This window comes from Podarcis melisellensis, assembly GCF_964234715.1.
Source record: "Podarcis melisellensis genome assembly, chromosome: 5".
NCBI lineage: Eukaryota > Metazoa > Chordata > Lepidosauria > Squamata > Lacertidae > Podarcis > Podarcis melisellensis.
This window is the reverse complement of record NC_138537.1, coordinates 50,231,888-50,250,750: the sequence shown is the minus strand read 5'-3', so window position 1 is coordinate 50,250,750 and position 18,863 is coordinate 50,231,888. Positions and strand designations below refer to the sequence as shown.

The window sequence follows — 18,863 nt, the reverse complement described above, 5'->3', positions numbered from 1 at the left end:
CTTTCAACTGATCTAATGTCAAATCACAAACTGTCTTTAAAGCATGTCTCAAAAAATAACTAGCAATATGGCTTAAGGACTGCTTTTTTACAAACTGAAACCCAAAGCCCCATGGGCATGCAGAACTGGTTTCACACTTCCTTGGATCGTGCCGTTTTTTAAAAAAAATTAAACAACTTTTATTTACTGAAATAATGGCGTGACATGGAACTAGAGAACATTAGAATGAACTAGTGTTCACTGAGAATGCATAGATAAATGAAACAAGGAAACATATATTCTAATTTTATGAAAGGGGCTTATGAATTTTTGTTGTATTGTTAAATAATACTGCAGCAGCCAAGGCAACATTCAAGTTCTGGGTGTTCTAAATCCACACAAGTGAATCAACAAATGCTTTGAATCTTACCCAAATTTCACAGACAAATGGGCTTACATATTCTTAAGCAAGACATCAAGCTGATCAGTCAAAAAGGGAGGATAGCCTAATTTGTGTTTAAGTCTTGTCTAAAGCTCTGGAGAGCCACTGTCATTTTCAGTGTAAATAATAGAGAGCTAGATGGACTTGATACAAAGCAGCTCCTTACACTCTTGTGTTGAACACATGCAAAAATGAAGGAATTACTCCATAGACCCCTTAAGCCAACTACCACAAGAGTTAAACTCCATTTGTTTACTCAGAAGCAGGTCCCACTGTATTCAATAGGGCTTGCACTCTAGAAAGTGTATTTAGGATTGCAACTTGAGATGCATGGATGGGTGAGAAGTGAAACAGCAGCAGACTGTTAACATGCTGGGTTATGTAACAGTTCTATACACAGTATAAAGCCTAACACCGTAACTTTATTTCTAGATTCAACATTATGTCAGTATACTAAAATACACACACCCTCCGGCCTAAAATGTAATCTTTGCTTTGATAACAACAGTTGAAAGACATTTCAGCTACTGCAGAACTCTCCAATGACACAGAGGAAGAAAAGTGGAGCACAGAAAAGAACATACACAGCTCCTGCTATTTGGCCATTCTCCACCACATCTTTATCTTCTTGACAGGGTGGTTTATATTCCGTATAGTTCCTCTCCTCTAAATTTCTAAGAACCAAGTTATAAAGAATGTGCTCATCAGGTTTTTGCAAAAGGTGCTCAAACATTCTGAGTGTCATTATGCTGATCTGCAATATATAAAAAAGACATAAAAACAGGTTCCCACAAAGCAGAGATTCTGAGTATGTTATTATAGTGTTGCACTTATTAAAAAGTATTCCATTTCTTTTATGAATAATAAATGTTTTCCCACACACATACTTTCTCAGTGCTATAAACTGCTGGTAACCAACGGAGTAACAGACAAAAGAATCAACCCAAACTATGTGTATGGCCCTTACCTATTGCAATTGCTCTGGTTTGTCAGAGAGCTGCTATTTACGGTTTGGGGCAGACAGAGGTTTCACATGAGGAGAAGTACTTTTCATTATTCAAATAGATGTGCTAATGAAATACTCTGAAGCCCTACACCCATGAAGTGTGCAAAGCACACAGTTTAAATAAAGCCCCTGCCCCCATAACATATTATTGCTATAGTACTTAACAATACATTCCTCCTCACAGCAACTGCATAAGATAATGAGAGACTGATTTGCTGTAAGGACTTATGGTTTTGGAGTCTTTCCAACTTTGTAATGTCCTCACTCTAGTTATGGAGACCAGGACCAAAGCATCTCCACACTGTGGAAACAGAAAGGAAGTGCTAGTTACAGCAAACCCATAACTATCCTTTCCTTGCCTGCCTCTAATCTTTCAACCAGTACAGGCCTCAGGTTGGTCTGCCTGCTCCTAGATGCAGCCTTCTGGAATTGCTGGCAGGCCATTCTTCCCCTTCCCAGTCAACTCATTTTTTAAGTCTCAACCTTGGCAGATGAGACAGGGACCATAACAAACTGTAGTGGCTCACCCAACTAAGTACTAGAATGGGAAAAGTACCTGGCCTCAAAGTGTCCTGAGCCATTCCCACCCCCAGTGCATTAGCCTCAAGAGCACATGTTGTCACCTGGACTCAGGTAAGTAGCAACTCCCTCCCCACATTACAAAGCTCCCCTTTCTTCCCAAGAGTTCATGGTTGAAGTAGACTCTGAACTCAGGACTTTCAGATATTTCAGCACTATTTCAGATTTTTCAGCACTATTTAGTGCATCTCAAAATGCATTTTCCAGTTCATTGGGAATGGAAGAACCTAGAGGAAGCAGCAGTGGAAGATGGACCCTGAAGTAGCTCCCAGTAGGTTTCAACACATTTTGTTCATTGATATCAGATCTCTGAAGATGAGCTACTCAAACAGCTTCAACCCCCTCCCTAACCACTGTCTAACACTTGAAAGATCCACTCATTAGTAAGTTGTTTACAAATGCAATGACATTGGTCATAGCATGTTGGCAGTCACCCCTGTACTTATGCGATATTATAATATCTTACCTCATCTGAAATGTGATCACAGTGTTCAATTAAGCGATGTCGCAATGGGTGCCTGTTGATGTCTGTCAGTTTTTCTGGCTCCCTTCGCTCCCCAAGGATAAAGCAGACCATTTCATGTACTAAAGCATCTGAAGTGACTTGGCGAACCATACGATGCAACAGGGCCGTTGACGTGAGAATCCCCATCTCTGAACTGAGCACAAGAAGGATTTTTAAAGGAAGTGACATAGGTTCCTCCTTTATGTACATATAAAAATAGGGGAGACCTCTCTCTCTTTCCAACAAATGCCTTACTCACGTTTGCATTAGTTGGGGTTCCATTACGCCAACAAAAAAACGTTCTCGCACCGAGCTTGCCATGGCAACAGCTGTTGTCTGAAATAAGAGGGCACAGTGATACTCCCTTTCCAATTTAGGAAAAATAATAATATATTCTAAACTTGTTTTGGATTGTACATAGAAAAGGGTTAAAGTAGGCATCTCAAACCTTGTGAGCTTCCTTAATGAGCTGATCACAGTAATCAAACCAGGATAGAAATGAAATCAGGGCTCTTTTTCCTGGAAAAGCAGATGCATCTTCTTTATGGCTGTAGGAATCCAAGCTGAAGTACAAGAAGGGGTAAGAAAAGCATATATATGCTCAGTATTTATTGGTTTTCATCACAGCATAACTAGAAGTTCCATGACTAACCTAAGCATTTAGATATCACTTGTAGTTTGGTGCTTTGAAGTTTTTACTTCTTTGGAGAGCCACCTCAAGCACAAGTTGTGCTATAAATGTATTTTTTAGAAATGCTTTTTTTAACATACACACGGCATAAACTGTAGCTCAAGGTCCATTAAGACAATATTCTTACCCCCAGTTAACTCCTTCCACTGTTTCAATATCTAAAGGATCCATCGACTGAGGGAGGGCTTTGTAGAGAGAGGCCAACCTGTCTGTCAACAGTTCACACAAGCATGTACTCTCTGCTAAGCATTTGGCGGCTGCTGGCTCCGGCAAACTCACTAGGAGCATGAGGCCTTCACAAGCTTTCACAGCTATCCGGCCATCCTGTCACATAAGAGAAGACAGAATACAGTAAGTTTCAAGTTCAAATAGGAGAGGAAGAATATTAGGGTTCACATGGCTATTACTACAGATATATAATAGTATACCCTAATGAATTGACAAAGTTGTTTTATCGCTGTAGTTTCCTTATCTCCACTAAGGCCCTTTTGAAAACAATATGTTTGCTTTATTTCAGTAGACACTATTTAGAACAAGACTAAGCAACTTTTGGCATGACCATGACCAAGTTATTAACAGCCTGTGAGCGACAGTTAAAAATAACTCTGCAAGCATTATAACAGTAAGGAGGAAAAGTGACAACAGTTCAGCGACCCAATGAAACAATCCCCAAATAAACCATGGTGACGAACATCAGTTTCTGTAGAAGATCAGCTCACAGGACTACAGGACATACAAAAGGTATACTAAATAAAAATAAAAGCTCACCTCACAATTTTGGTGATACTAATGTTTTTCTGAAAATTTGAAGCCTGCGGTACAAGGTTCTGTCCTCATCTTATCAGGTTGGGATGCTTAGCAGGGCAGGGGGGAGGGGGGAGCATTACATTTTACAACTGGCTGGGAAGTATTTTTCCAAAACCAGATGATTTCACACCAAGCAACATTTATTATGTATGTGCTAGAAGAGTAGAAAAACATACCCACCACATTTACCATAATGATATTTTAAGTATATTCACTGAATTAAAAATGTGTGTTTGGGGACACTGATGGTGTTTTTAGAGGCCTTCAGTGCCTCTCTCAGCTGATAATTCCTTCCATTCTTTCTGATTAATCAATAAAAAGCCTTCAGCCTCCCCCCCCCATATGCCCACTTGAAATCAAAAACAATTCTGCCAGTCACTCACCGGGCTTTTGGTGAGATTGAGTAGAGAATCCACCAAATTATAGTCTCCATGTGGATGGGAAGCCAAAGCCTCAGGGGACAAAGGGACGTTTAATTCATCTAGACTTGTGGACAGGTCATCTGCCTGCTGAGGAAGGTCATTTGCGCTCTCTGCTTGATCCGCTCCACTTGATGTCTCTTCAGGCTGAACAGACTGTCCTGTATCTGTCACCACGGAATCTTGGCCTTTTAGCATGTCTGCTGTAATTAAGCTTGCTGTGCCTTTTGAAGCCAGCCCCTTTAGCTTGCTCTGAAGAGGGTTACATCCAGAAAGAGAATTACAAAGATAAAAATGGCGCCTGCACTGAAGCTGAAAACACAGCAAAATACAAGGCTTCCAAATAAAGCAGGCACAAACACAAGGAGGGTTAAACAAAACAAACTAAAAACAAAATGGAAAAAGAAACAGATAGCTGGAGTGCTGTCTCATCAAAGAAACTGATTAGAGCAGCTCAACTTCTTTATCACTAAAACATGTATATGTGAAGATTGTCCCCAAGACTCTCAGTGTTTGAAAACGGAATTTGAATTTCTGAGAAGTCATTTACCTCAGCCAGCACTGGGAAGCTTCAAAATCTTAATGGTCATTGTAGATCTCATCTAGATGCTGAAGTTCTGCATTTAAACGGGCTTTTGACAAAGTTTAAGTAACCCTGTAAACTGCCATTATATATCTTGGGCTGAATTTCATCGGACATTATCTTTTGATTTATTACGTTCTATCTTTGAATTAATTTTTCCTTGCAAAAAACAACTATCCACCATGGCTTACTTCTTCTGTTTCTTGGTTTCTAGATAAAACACATCTCATTCATAATACTAGGACCATTGGCAGATGACATGTTTGCAGATGATATATTACTCTTAATGCTCAAGAGTTGGACAAGCACATGACTACTTTAACAACCATGCTGCACAAATCCTACATACCAGACTTTACAGAAATTATAAAAAAGGAACCTCAGTCAACCCACTAGCTGGAGCCATTATTTAACATTTGCCTTTTACACCAACTTCTGTATTAGTCAGTTCAATAAGTGTGCAAAAAATGGCCTTTCCTTATTCTATCAAGCCACTGAAGTAAGTGGATGCCATTTGATTTGTTCAATCTTCAGTACGAATGTCACATTTACTATATACAGGCAACCTTTTGACACAAATGCATTTAATGGAAAATGTGAATTTTCAGGTCAAGACCCCAATCCACCTTATCTCTGTGGTTCTGGAAACACAGTTTCAGATTCCAATCTAACCATGCTTCTGAGCTGCATATGTCTAAGAAAAACAAAAGCTGTTCTAAGAATCAGCATTTATTCTCAGGAAATCTGCACCTGCCATCTTAACAAGATCTTGACACCATTCCCTGGGGATCCATGTTCCTCACTTCACATTCTTCTTGAAATGGAAGAATTGCACCCCTGCCTATAAATCAGTTTCAGATGTTTAGAAAGACCTTCAGAGCATACGGATTCAAAGTATCAGTCTTTATAAGAGATGGGGGGGGGGGAGTATGAGCACACAGTTAATTATCCCTAAAGATGAAGAAAATGCATATCCTACAGTACTATAAGCAATAGAATGGCAATCCCTTATTAAAATAAGCGTGTATAGTTATCTATTATGTACACAACTATCCCTGAGCCTTAAGAAATATTTTATGGTCAGTCTTCACTTTTATTCCTGAAAAGTGCTGGAAGAACATGCAACATGCCATGCATCACAGAAAACAATCTTCCAGCTCTTGAATATAATTTATTTTATACTGTAATATAATATAATTGAATGATTCCCAATATAAAGATGGGGGGCAGAGGAGGAGGTGTGACAACTAATTATGCATAGAGAAGACCTGCAGCCTCTACACCTTCTCTACTAACCAGCCTAGTTTCCACATGGATTAAATTTGTTTCCTACCTGACAAGGCTATGTAAAAGTAGTGTTATCTATGAGGGGTTGCATACAGCTAGCAGGATGCTTAAATTGTGCTATTGTTTGTATGCTAGTTCCTATATATGCAGCGTTAGCACACCGGTGAAGCATGTGCCAGAGCTGTGGATTTCTAGGGTGCTAACATGATATCATGCAGCTCCACAGACCCAATTTAAACAAGATATTTAATTCACGTAAGCCTACAGGGCACATTTTCTCTCCATTTTGCAGGGTTAGTGAATTTCAAATAAAAGAGTTTTTGCATCTAGCTCAGCAAAACAGACAAAATCCACTGGTCTGTCCATGCAGTTCTGAAGCCCACCTGGTCACCTGCCTCCTGGAAATATGTAGGACAGGGTCTTGTATCACCTAATAGGAAAGTTTAATGAAATAAGCTCCATATTTTCAGAGTCAAGATCACCACCATCAAGGGACTTCACTCCCAGACCACTGGGGATAGCAAGAACAAGCAACCGTTTGCCAAATTTAACAGGAAGGGACTGTACACCTCTCTAAGTGGAAGAGGGGAAAATACAGAAAGCATCTCCTCTGATTAAGAAAAGAATTCCAGATAAATAAAATCTTCCAGAGATGGTAACAACAACAAAAAGCAAACCTCCACCAGAGAATGCTAACTGATAAAATAAGAAGTGTAAAGAAATATACTTGGCATAGGAATAATTACTTCGTTCATTAGATTAATAATAAGGAGAGGGGAAGAGAATAATTATAAATATAAAAATGCAGCACTGTTGTGTAAAATTAATAATAATAATAATAATAATAATAATAATAATAATAATAATAATTTATTTATACCCCGCCCAACTGGCTGGGTTTCCCCAGCCACTCTGGGTGGCTTCCAACAAAATATTAAAATACAATTTTTATGCTTCTGTAATATCACCACAGAAACACACAATCTGGCACAAGTCATAGAATCACAGAATTGTAGTTTTGGACGGGATCGTCTAAGTCCATCCCCCTGCAATGCAGGAATCTCAACTAAAGCATCCATGACAGGTGGTCATGCAACCTCTGCTTAAAAATCTGCAAGGAAGGTGGGTTCATTACTTCTTATGGAAGTCTGTTGAACAGCTCTTACTGTCAGAAAGTTCTTCCCGATAACTTCAACTCTCTTTTGAAAAGCAGTTTCTAGCCCCGGCAATCGCAAAAGAACTTGGAAACATACAAGCAACAGATGGGGAAGGCTCAGGAGCCAGTAGCAGGTTAGAAGTAACTTCCAGGGATCAAAAGGCTTTATTCCCTGCCCCTCTGATCCTGACAGAAACCTAATTCATTTCCCTTTTTGGTGGGAAAGAAACCCCAGTTAACAAGCAGTGTGATCTACCTACCTCAAGGAAGAAGTTAACCAAGTATGGATCTTGTTTCAGCTTTGCACACACTGTACAGAGAAACTGGATTTCTTCATTTTCTGTGGGTGTTGCCAGAACTTCCCCACAAAGTCTGATTAATTTCTGTTCAAGAGAATATTATTATTAATAGTACTACTAAAGAAAATAAAACCCCAATAAAAATGCCCACATCAGGATACATTGTTGAATTTTGCTTTCTAAGATCATAAAGCAACAAAACTGAAATATTACACCCAATAATCTGGGAGACATCATTAAAATGTGTTCCTTTAAAAAGAGTTTAGTACCTGCACAGGTCGGTGTACATTTATGTGTGGGAGAAGAGGCTGTTGTATTCTTCCCAGCAGCTTTGTATAAAAGGATAAAACCTGCTGTTTCATGCCTGGAGGACACTAGAAAAAGAGAGACAATAAACATGAAATATACATAATGTGGAAACTGGCAAACAAAACCAACAAGGTGTCTAGAAACATTAGTTTAGTAACAAACACATTAAATGCATCCAATATCTCATCCATTTTACAATACAGAGATTTGGTACAACACTTAGACCAATTATATCTTTATTCTATTTATTTTATTTCTATACCGTCTTATACTTGAAGGTCTTAAGAAGGTCTGACCTTTATAGTGCACATTATGCAGTTAAATTAGCATTTCAAACTAGCATAGACTAAGATCCTATGCACTTGTTTTATATCTGTAGCAAACATTTGCAGTTGTTTAGTTTGTGTTACACTTATTGTTCATACAATATACTGCAAGCAGCTTTAGGTTTTGTGGGAAACCAGCACACAAATAAACACAAAGATATACAAGTGTCCATTCTTTTATGTCTAGCAGTAGTCTCTCACACCCAAATGGGTGTGGTCTGGTGTGTGTGTTTTTGTGTCTTTCTCTCTCTCTCTCTGTTTGTGTGTGTGTAGATGGAGAGCCTTGAAAAGATCATGTGTGCATGCTTTCCACGGCAGTTTTAACCCTTGGAGTTGTTTTTTTTCAAGTGAAGAGGGATACAATGTATTTGGAAAATGTTCAGCTACTACTCAATCAAAATAGCTTTCATTCTGCCCAACTGCCAGGATCTTTCCATGACCCCATGTCCTTACGCCCTCTGCTTTCAACAGCAGCATTTCTTCACCGCTTGTAATACAACACTATTTTATTCTCAAAGATACTGCAAAAATATGACAAGTCAAAATTTCGTTTACTGAAACAGTACGCACAAACTAAGTACACATGATTATATCCAGTCACAGGACCTGAGCTTTCTGCAATGGAGCTATACTTACATCAGCCTTGCCCAAGGTGTACAAAGTCTCTAGGATCTTGTGATGTAGTAGATATTCCATACAAGGTCCTGTTTCCCCAGACTCCCTCTCATTTTCTTCCTGAACTAAAATATCCAACATCTGCTCCAGGTGAGAGGGAATGTTGGTATCAGTCACAGGAGCTTTGTCATCTAGAGAAAAAGGTTCCATTAAAATAAAGTCTCCTGTCTCAGTTGTTGCTACTATTATTACTACTACTGTTTATTAAATTGCTACACTGCCCTTCATCTGAGGATCTCAGGGCATTTACAATATAAAAACACAAAAATACATACCATAGCAACAAACGAAAACAATACCAACCCCCCAGTTTAAAAGGCCATAGATTGTTTAATTAGCCAAATGTCTGGAAGAAGAGGAATGTTTTTGCCTGGGACCGAAGGATATGTAAAGAAGGCACCAGGCAAGCTTCCCTGGGGAGAGCATTCCACAAGTGGGGAGCCACTGCATAAAAGTTAAATACTTTACAATGAAGATCATATACTCAAACACATTTTCATTAGACTTTTCCTATTGAATGAATGCAAAGAGGGCTTGTGAGGCTGTGTGGGCTACACCAGTTCTCTGCTCCCCCCCCCCCCAGCAATATGATGGAGCTCTATGCACATACATTAGTATGCATGTAGAGCTATTCCATATAAAGGGGAATCTGGCCCAATAACATGGAGATCCTCTTCACCAACAATACTCTCTTAGTAGCAGTGTGGCTTCTGTTTACCAAAATGGGTGAGGTCAGGGTTATGGATACATCAGCAGAGACAATCAGGCATTCCCTATCAGTGCCTGCACACAGCCTGACCTTATTGCTTCCTTAACCTGCTTGGTTAGTGGTAGCGATGCTGTGATGGGAGGTTAATGTTGTGGCTCCGCAGCACTATCGCTCCTGTTCTATACCCAGACTGATGTACATACACAGAGTCCCTTCTCACGCTGATCAAAGATTGGGGGGTGGGGAGGTAGCTATGGCACATTGTCAGAGAGTGGGTTGGCCGTGTGGCTGGCCCACATGGCCCCACCCACATTCTTCCAATTTATGGCTGTGCATTGTGTGAATTCTCTTGACTTCTCATGTAATAAAAGAAAGAGAAAAATCACAAACATATTTGTTACTTCAGTTAAGCTTTGAATGTATGGAGTTGAATGTGTGGAATTGCCTTTCTTGTTCAAATTAAGGGGGATGACTCTGCCTGAATTGAGTTTCTACTTGGTATTTTATATAACTATGCAGGACTATAACTTTACAAAAAGGACAGAAACAATGTAATTCTTGACACAAAATGCTTGAGGATAATCTGAAGCTACATACAGTATAGACTTCCAATGTGTTATTTGGGAGAGGAAGTTTTAATGTTGTGAAGAAACTTAATAGGTCTCTACTGCATTTATCAGCAAACCCATGTGTGAAGTAATTTTATATAATGAATCTGGAAATAATTTATACTACTATGTGGCAAGAGTATAAATAATCCAGTAGCAAGTTTGCTATTCCCTCTTATGCAACTGTCTACAAACAACTATCATTACAAAGCAAATAGGAATGAATTGCAACATCTAAAGACTTTGAATCTCTGTGTTGACAGCACTGAATACGTTCTGAAAGTTATTGTGAAGTGTTACATTCAGGTCCCACCAGCTATTTCCCTGCTTAATTTTATTATTTCCCAGATCATTACTTTTAAGTAACAAACAGTACTCCCATCTGCAGAATTGTGTGCTGAAGTTGCAAATAAATGCCTCTTACCTGATGTCTCTATGTAGTAATGGGTAATCGCCTTCCAGTGGAAAACAAAGTCTTCTTGCAATGGAAGGGATGGCGCAAGCTGCAGGAAAGAAATAAAAAGCAGACAAATGGCATTTCCTAAATGTTAGTCTTTAGGAAAACATAGTTGCAAAGATAATAATTTCAAACAGGGGCGGGGGGGGGACCATATTCTCTTCTGGGAGGTAGCAGGAGTGGAGAACCTCAGGCTGGAGGCTGAATGTGGCCCTCAGGACTCTTCCTAGGCCTTGCCCCTTTCTTGCGCCAAACCCTTCACTGGTCCCGCTCTGTGATAATGCCTGGATGGTGAATGGAGTTTGTGTATAGAAACCTCTTGCTTTTGTGTTGCAAAACTCCCCAAAGGTTCCCCAGTTCTGCATTCTTGCCTTACTGGTAAAGGTAAAGGTACCCCTGCCCGTACGGGCCAGTCTTGACAGCCTCTGGGTTGTGCGCCCATCTCACTTAAGAGGCCAGGGGCCAGCGCTGTCCGGAGACACTTCCGGGTCACGTGGCCAGCGTGACAAAGCTGCATCTGGTGAGCCAGCGCAGCACACGGAAACGCCGTTTACCTTCCCGCCAGTAAGCGGTCCCTATTTATCTACTTGCACCTGGGGGTGCTTTCGAACTGCTAGGTTGGCAGGCATTGGGACCGAGCAACGGGAGCGCACCCCGCCGCGGGGATTTGAACCACGGACCTTTCGATCGGCAAGCCCTAGGCGCTGAGGCTTTAACCCACAATGCCACCCGCGTCCCTTCTGCCTTACTGGTACAGAGCCCCAAATGAGCACCTTTGCCAATAAAGGGTAATTTGAAATTTTTAATCTTTATTATGCTATCACATTATCATTAACAAGAAGAATGTAAAAAGATAAGAACAAAGAAAGAGCTTGTTGGATCATGCCAATGGCCCATCTAGTCCAGCGAACTGTTCTCTCAGTGGCCAACCAGATGCCTGGCTACTTTCTCCCAGCTACCGTAGTAGCCAATGAGGTAATAAAGTGTGGCTCAAATTCAGTTAGGCCTCTGGGAATGAGGAATGAACAATGGGTGTTGATTAAATGGGGAGTGTACAGTGGACAATGTCTGGTGTGACAGCTCACCAGCTTTGTAAACTGCCTTGGGTTGCTGGTTTTTTTTTTTTATAGTCAAGTGGTCTATAAATTTTATGAAATGAATAATTAAACTGGCAGCTGACTCCTTGGGAAATTTGCCTGCCTTCCTTCCTTCCTTCCTTCCTTCCTTCCTTCCTTCCTTCCTTCCTGAGAGGGAGTACATACTCCTATTGATGATAATGGAAAAATGGGAATAAACTAACTAGCTTTTACTAGTTTTCTCTTATTTTTGAATAGTACAAATAATAGCACACCTATTTCTGATCACATATTCTACAATATTTTTGAAACAAAAATAATGGCAGCAGGATTTAACTTCTGATCTTGTAGCAGACTGGCTGCCATTTTTAATAAACTTGACATTTGCCTGATTTGATGTTCTGTGTCAACTTTTGGCTGGCAATTCTGAAAATGGAGAAGTGGCAACACTCCTAGGAGTGACTTGCAAAAAGAAATGAATTATGGAAAGAATAGGCTGTTGGATATTATATTGATATGCATATACATATTCAAAATGACAAAGGAGAAGCATTGGTATTGCAGTATTATTTAAAAGGAAGCCCAAACCAGTTATCATGGTCACTTTAAGCTAGTTAAAGTCAGACATTTCTGAAATCTGTAAAAAATTCATAATCTTGATCCTAAACACACTTCCATAGAACTAGAGATTGTAGCTTTTGAGGGGATGTATTTTCAATTAAGCGGATTTGGGATCGGAGGGTGATATTCAACTATGTCACACACACAAAGGAGACCCACCGAAATTAACAGATTTCATAAATAAATCAATTTATGTACATCGAATCAAGCCACTGACTTAAGCACACCTATACCCACTGAGTTAAATGCATATGATTTCCCCCCCAACATTTGAATCTTTGAAACTAACACCAACAGACAGAACTGTGACTACTTTCAGCACTCATCAGCTTCAGAATTAAGAAGAAAGACAACATGCAGTGCACCAGGCCAAATGTGCCTTTAAACAAATTCAATTTCTCGGAACATAACATCCAATATAGATCAACACTATACCAAAAGCTCTTCTGCAGACCTTGTGAGAAAACGCCAGCAATGAACACCAACAAAAACATACAAAACTCAACATGATACTATATTTCATTGACTTTAGCACTGTTTAAAAGGCCAGGGCCAAATTGCAGGCTTTGGCCTGCTTTGTATACACCACGAAATTTATTTTTTCCACTTGTTTAGCAGTGAGGCACTGCTGGGACCTGACTTGACTTAGAAGACTGCAGATAAAGCTACACAATGTTATCAGACTCAAAGATGTGCAAATCTTTCACAAACCCTATCATGCCCCTAGTACGGTAAACCAGCAGCTTGCACACATTTAACTTTATATTCAGCTTTACACGCATGGCATAAAATAGTTTTTTTATATATATAAAAAAGAGGGTGAAAAGGGGGCAGGGTTCCAGGGGGTAGAATTTGCCAATCCTAACCGCCATTGAACCCAATTGGCTTTGATTGTACACAATGTTGGCTTTAGGTGTAATCTCCGGAAAATAATCCTTGTGTAAATTAAGGGCCTACTGCATAACATTCAGGCTAATTTTTTAGGTATACATGTATCCAACCAAAACAATGAGTTGTATCCAACAGACCCACTAAAACTAATAGAGTTAACTCCATTGATCTCATGGGTTTATTTTGAGTACAGTGGTACCTCGGGTTAAGTACTTCATTGGTCCGGAGGTCCATTGTTAACCTGAAACTGTTCTTAACCTGAAGCACCACTTTAGCTAATGGGGCCTCCTGCTGCCGCCGCGCCACCAGAGCACAATCCTGAAGCAAAGTTCTTAACCTGAAGCACTATTTCTGGGTTAGCGGAATCTGTAACCTGAAGTGTATGTAACCTGAAGCATGTGTAACCTGAGGTACCACTGTATGTCTTAGTTGGATAAAAGTTCAAAAACTCCTGCAATGAAGTTTTGAGGCTTTACTAATATTTTACCTTGCACTATCTAGAATTTTACAAAAAAAAGGTTGTGGCCTCACTAGTGAAATCAGTGGAGTATATAATCCATTGTTTCAAACATTTAATTACTGGTAATTTGACTAAAATAATTTTTTCCAGGGCAATAACCAATTCTACATTCACAATGTAGCTGCAGCCAATTCTAGCAACTTGAGACGTGCACCAGCATAATATGCATGTTTGAAATATTTACTTTATTAAAAAGATGTACTTGCACTATATTTTCAGAAGGAGTCCATTGGAAAATTACATTAGGACAATAGAGATCTGATGCTGAGAGGCATGGTTGGAGGCAATACAAACTAGGTTTTTATAACTTTTATTGAATAAAATTATTCATTAATAAACATGTGGTTGGCATACACACGTGGTTGGCGGAACACAAATTGAGTGGAATGTTAAAATTCGCCAAGGAGCAAAGAAAGCACTAGAGGCATCATTTTCAAGTCGTCTCATAATGCTAACACAAGGAATCATTAAAGAAAATTAAAGGGCAATGCACCTGCTCAAAGACAAGTCCTACCTTGCACAAACGTATAATCAACCTTTGGAATTTTTTTGCCACAGGTCATAGAATCAGCTGGAATAACCTAGTTACTTGATGGAAGGTAGAACAGTAATTATACTGAACTTTTACCCCAAGAGTGGAATTGTGTCGGCATACGAAGTATCTTAAGTGGACTATTCCATTACTTAGGTGAGGGGTGGTTAACCCATTAACCTTTGGTCAAACCTCTGGGTGGTGCATGCTAATGGTGGGTGTAGCCATCCACCCTGTCCCCCCTCCACAGCTGATGAAGGGCATTATTGCCCTTTCTATACTCATCAAATGATCAATCTGATGAACAGTGATTTGCATTCTCATTAAGGCACTGTGGTGGGCAGAGGCATTTATTATTATTTTACTGTTGTTAGCCGCTCTGAGCCCGGCTTTGGCTGGGGAGGGTGGGATATAAATACATTATTATTATTATTATTATTATTAAAACCTATCTACCCATACCAGCAGCATGTAAACTTTTTTTAAAAAAAAATCCACTGCCAAAATTGATCAAGTCGGGGGGGGGGGGACCAGGGCTGCAGGCAGGAGTTTAGGTGCCCCAATTTAAGCCAAATGACACTGAATATAGTTTTTAATACTGCATGCTAGAAGGCTTAGATAGGCCTCTCGCTGCACAGCTGGCACAACTGCCATAATGCCTCATGGACAATGTCTACTCAACCCTGAAGAATCAAATATTAGGGATGCTAGGTGCAAATTGGGGGCAATTTGCAGGGATAACTGGTATTGGGGAGCGATTAGCACAGAGGTACTTTTGTTTATTACTTCAGATACTCCAGAATGCAATCAATCTCTCTCTCTCTCCCACTGGATATTCTATTCTAGGAAACTGGGGAAAATTTCTCAAAACACATTTAAAAAGCTGCAGGAGTGAACACAGGGAATACTTGACTGTTTGGAGCCTGTTTGCCAGTCCACTATGGAAGCAGAAGGAGGGAGCAGCTGTGAAGGAAATTTTAATACAAAAGCCCCAGTGAAATTATGCCTAAGGGGATAGAAGGTTAGGGGGGCATATTTTAGATGTGCCTATAAAACAGAAGGGAAGGACATTATCACTCCCTCTATTTCTGATGTTCAGGCTAGAGTGTCAATGTTTATGTAGCAAAGACAGCACTACCTCTGCACAAAAGGAAAACATCAGCAAACTCAACTGACATATAGGTTTGCAGGAGTACAAAAAATCTGGAGAAAATAACCAAAAGGACAAAAAAACCCAAGCCTAAAACACAACTACACATGAATACCGCTTGTATTTAACTCACCAGGTATGCTGTCACAAAAAATCCACTGGCAACAAAAAAAATTATACTGGAAATGTGCAGCTTCAAAGCTCTTGCTTCCCAGGCAGGAGGCAGCTGTATCAAGCTGTCAGCCTGCCGAATTAGCACCTTCAAGAACCCCCCCCCTTTGTTCTTGAAAACAGCCTTGGGATTTGGGGTCCCCCCCTGCCTTAATTTTATGTTGTTTACTTTGCATTAGAGCATATTTATTTACATCAGAGTTGCACCATGTGAGGAAACAGAGGAGATACCCCTGCCTCTTCTCCTGGAGCTTCCTACCCCAGCTGGTCAGCAGAAGAGATTGAAGGAGTTGACTTACTTCCTCCTCCCTACCAAACAGTTTTCCTTTTGTGTCCATATTTTTTAGATTGTACTAAGTTGGAGGCCAGGGACTGCCATGTATTTATACAGCCGATCTGGTGGTCTTTTTATGTCTGAAGAGCAGGGTGATAAAAATAGTTAAATAAATAAAGACTACTGTACTAAAGTTTCAGTGTATTTTATTACACCTTGTGTGCGCGCGTATTTGTAGTTGGCCACCCCGAGCACCCTTTGTTGGAAAGACGGCATACAAACTTAACTAGGCTCCTGGCTTTCGTTGCGGGGCCCCGACTCGTGATCGCCCAGAGGCTTCGACTGAGCCAGAAACAGGACAGAGCCACGTAACCCGCCCAACCCGGAGACTGGGAGGAAAAGAGCAAACCACTCGGGTCTCGCCAAGCTCCCGTCCCCTCGTCCTAAGGCAGAAATAAAACTATCCGGCGTTGGAGGGAGGGAAGGAGGGCATGGCAGTTAAAGGGACGAAGCCGGCAGCAGAGCAAAGCGAGGGGGATCGCGAGGAGGCCCCCAAAAGCGCGTCCCCCATCTTAGGCCCAACAGGATCCCCGGGCTTGCGTGGCGGGCGCCGCCGGTGGCCTTACCGCCTCCACGGCGTGCTGCAGGATGGAGGTGAACTTGGAGAACATCCTGTCCCTGGACTGGAGCAGCCTCTGCCGGGAGGATCGCGAGAGCTCCTCGATCCGCCGCCGCCGCCGCTCCAGGGTGAGGACTGCATGCGGGGGGCCTGGCCGCGGCGATCGGGTCGGCTACCGAAGCGAAGCGGGCCGGCTGCTTCTCTCCGCTTCTCTTCCCGCTCCCTCGCCTCAGGAGACACCGTGGCGCGGACGGAGAACGACACCCACCGGGGCCGCCCGGAAGCCGAGCGCCTGCCTCTGCTGGCGCCGCCGCCGCTACTCCCTCTCCTGCCGCCGCCGCTGCTCGGCCTACAGGGGCCGCTGCCTGAGGAGCTGCCTGCGCGTGTCCTTCGGTCTAGCAGTCAGTCAGTCAGGCCTCTGCCGCCGTGTCGGGGGAGGTAGGGGGCGGGGCGGGAAGCTTCCCTCCCCGGGGCCGGATAAAACAACGGAGAGCGGCCCGAAAGGATAGAGGCGGGCTGAGGAGAAGGGAAGCGAGAAAGAGGAGGGCGAAATTACGAAACTCGCTCTTTGGCCTTTGCCGTGACCAACCGAAAGGCCACGAAATAGTGAGCAAGTTTTCGAGTTCCTCAGAATTCCTCGTGACGCCGCCTGTCAGACGGGCAGAAGAGAGGAGGCGGCGCAGGTCAGGTTTCCTCAGGGTCGTGCCCGTGACACTTTGCTGCCTGCCAGCTCTGCCATGTAAGGCCCAGCCACGAAGCAGAGCCAGGGCCCACCCTGCCGCCTCTGGTATCTGGTGCTGAAGGGTGGTGTGAGGTGCTGCACAAGTTAAGCCAACCTCTGCTCTCCAGTGTAGTGGAGGAGGCTGCCTCCTCATCACCAGTACACTGAAGTAAGAATCAGCCGCCAGTTTGGCCGGCTTCTGTATGTGCGACAGGAACCTGTTCAGTGACAATTATTATGTTGGCTATGCAATAAACTTCATTTATTTAGAGTACTACTAGCTGACTTTATAGCCCCAAGAGAATCTCAACAATTATCACAAGAAGCACCGTGAGGGATTATGGAAACCGCAGTTCTGCAACTTCTGGAGTCCTGCAGGTTAGCCATCCTTGTTATAAAGAGTTGTAACCACTTGCATTGAACCCTGGTACTGGCATCAGAAATAGGTATGGTATCCTTATGATGCCAGGATTATTCAAGTGCCATTTCCTGCCCTTTTTCTTTGCCTTCTCTGATGTTGCCCTTTAGCCTCCACCTATGAGGGGCTGGGGCTGAGCAGTTGGAACTCAGTCATCACATGATGGAGGCAAACCTTCCTTTGCTTGATGGTGATGACTGTAGTTGTCACTTTAGAGACATGACAGTGTCAAGAAATGAGTGACTATGTATATGATTAGTTGTTTTTTTTATTAATTATTGTAATTATGTCCGGTCTGTCATTAAAGGAGGTGAAGGTGGTGTACATAGTTTTCTTCCCTCCATCTTATTTTCACAACAGCCCTATGAGGTAGGTTAGACTGAGAGTTAGTGACTGGTCAGCTTCATAGCTGAGTGGGAATTTGAACCCTGGTCTCCAAGGTCCTAATCCAACACTAACCACTACACCACATTGGCAGTATTACAATATAATTGAAATACTTGATTAATCTTTGCTCAGTTTTGCGCTTCCAGGTGGATAAGAAAGAATCAAAGCATGCTTAGTGAACTCCTTTCAAGAACCAGCTACCCACTGAATTCCTTTCAAGAAACAACTACCCACTCTGAATTTAAAAGGCAAAGTGCCAGAGAAACACTCAGCTTTCAGTTTTGCATTTGCTACACTGCAGTTTTCTAAGTGTATTAGTGTGATTGCTGTGTCAAAGAAGATTTATTTGCCATTCAAGCTTCCATAGCTCACAAAGTGTAGGTAATGGAAAAAATCTTCAACATGGAGGTTGTGTCCATAGGATGTCCCTGAGGAAGAATTACCGGTATCCTAGGATTTCCCAAGCTCTGTGGGAGACTCCAAAAGGGGAGTCTGCCCTTGAGGACTGGCAAACAAACCAGTCGGGGAAGGAAGTGAGCTGAATTTGCTTCCAGATGTTGCCTTAGTCAAAATTGTGACCAGGTGATGCTATCACATACCTCAGATTTGGATAGCCTGTGGCCCTCCTTATATTGTTGTCCTCCAT

At 41.8% G+C, this 18,863-nt stretch overlaps 1 protein-coding gene across 3 annotated transcripts in view; it reads right to left on the bottom strand.

Moving 5' to 3' along the window:
• The window catches only part of FHIP2A (FHF complex subunit HOOK interacting protein 2A), a 32,705-nt gene extending 15,615 nt beyond the window's left edge, over positions 1-17,090 (bottom strand). The window contains exons 1-12 of one of the 3 annotated variants that reach the window (XR_014168551.1): positions 16,699-16,975; positions 10,805-10,883; positions 9,025-9,194; positions 8,023-8,127; positions 7,715-7,837; positions 6,690-6,728; positions 4,393-4,680; positions 3,330-3,526; positions 2,960-3,074; positions 2,771-2,847; positions 2,473-2,665; positions 1,006-1,175 (exon numbers count right to left, since the gene is read on the bottom strand). Coding sequence is in view for 2 of the 3 variants with exons in the window: in XM_081912161.1 (XP_081768287.1) it covers positions 1,006-1,175; positions 2,473-2,665; positions 2,771-2,847; positions 2,960-3,074; positions 3,330-3,526; positions 4,393-4,680; positions 6,690-6,728; positions 7,715-7,837; positions 8,023-8,127; positions 9,025-9,194; positions 10,805-10,883; positions 16,699-16,743 (1,601 nt within the window). In the remaining variant the exon portion in view is untranslated. Of the gene's footprint in view, positions 1-1,005; positions 1,176-2,472; positions 2,666-2,770; positions 2,848-2,959; positions 3,075-3,329; positions 3,527-4,392; positions 4,681-6,689; positions 6,729-7,714; positions 7,838-8,022; positions 8,128-9,024; positions 9,195-10,804; positions 10,884-16,698 lie in introns of all 3 variants that reach the window. The other 2 variants (XM_081912161.1, XM_081912160.1) reach the window with 2 other exon arrangements.
• Positions 17,091-18,863: the final 1,773 nt, after the last annotated feature.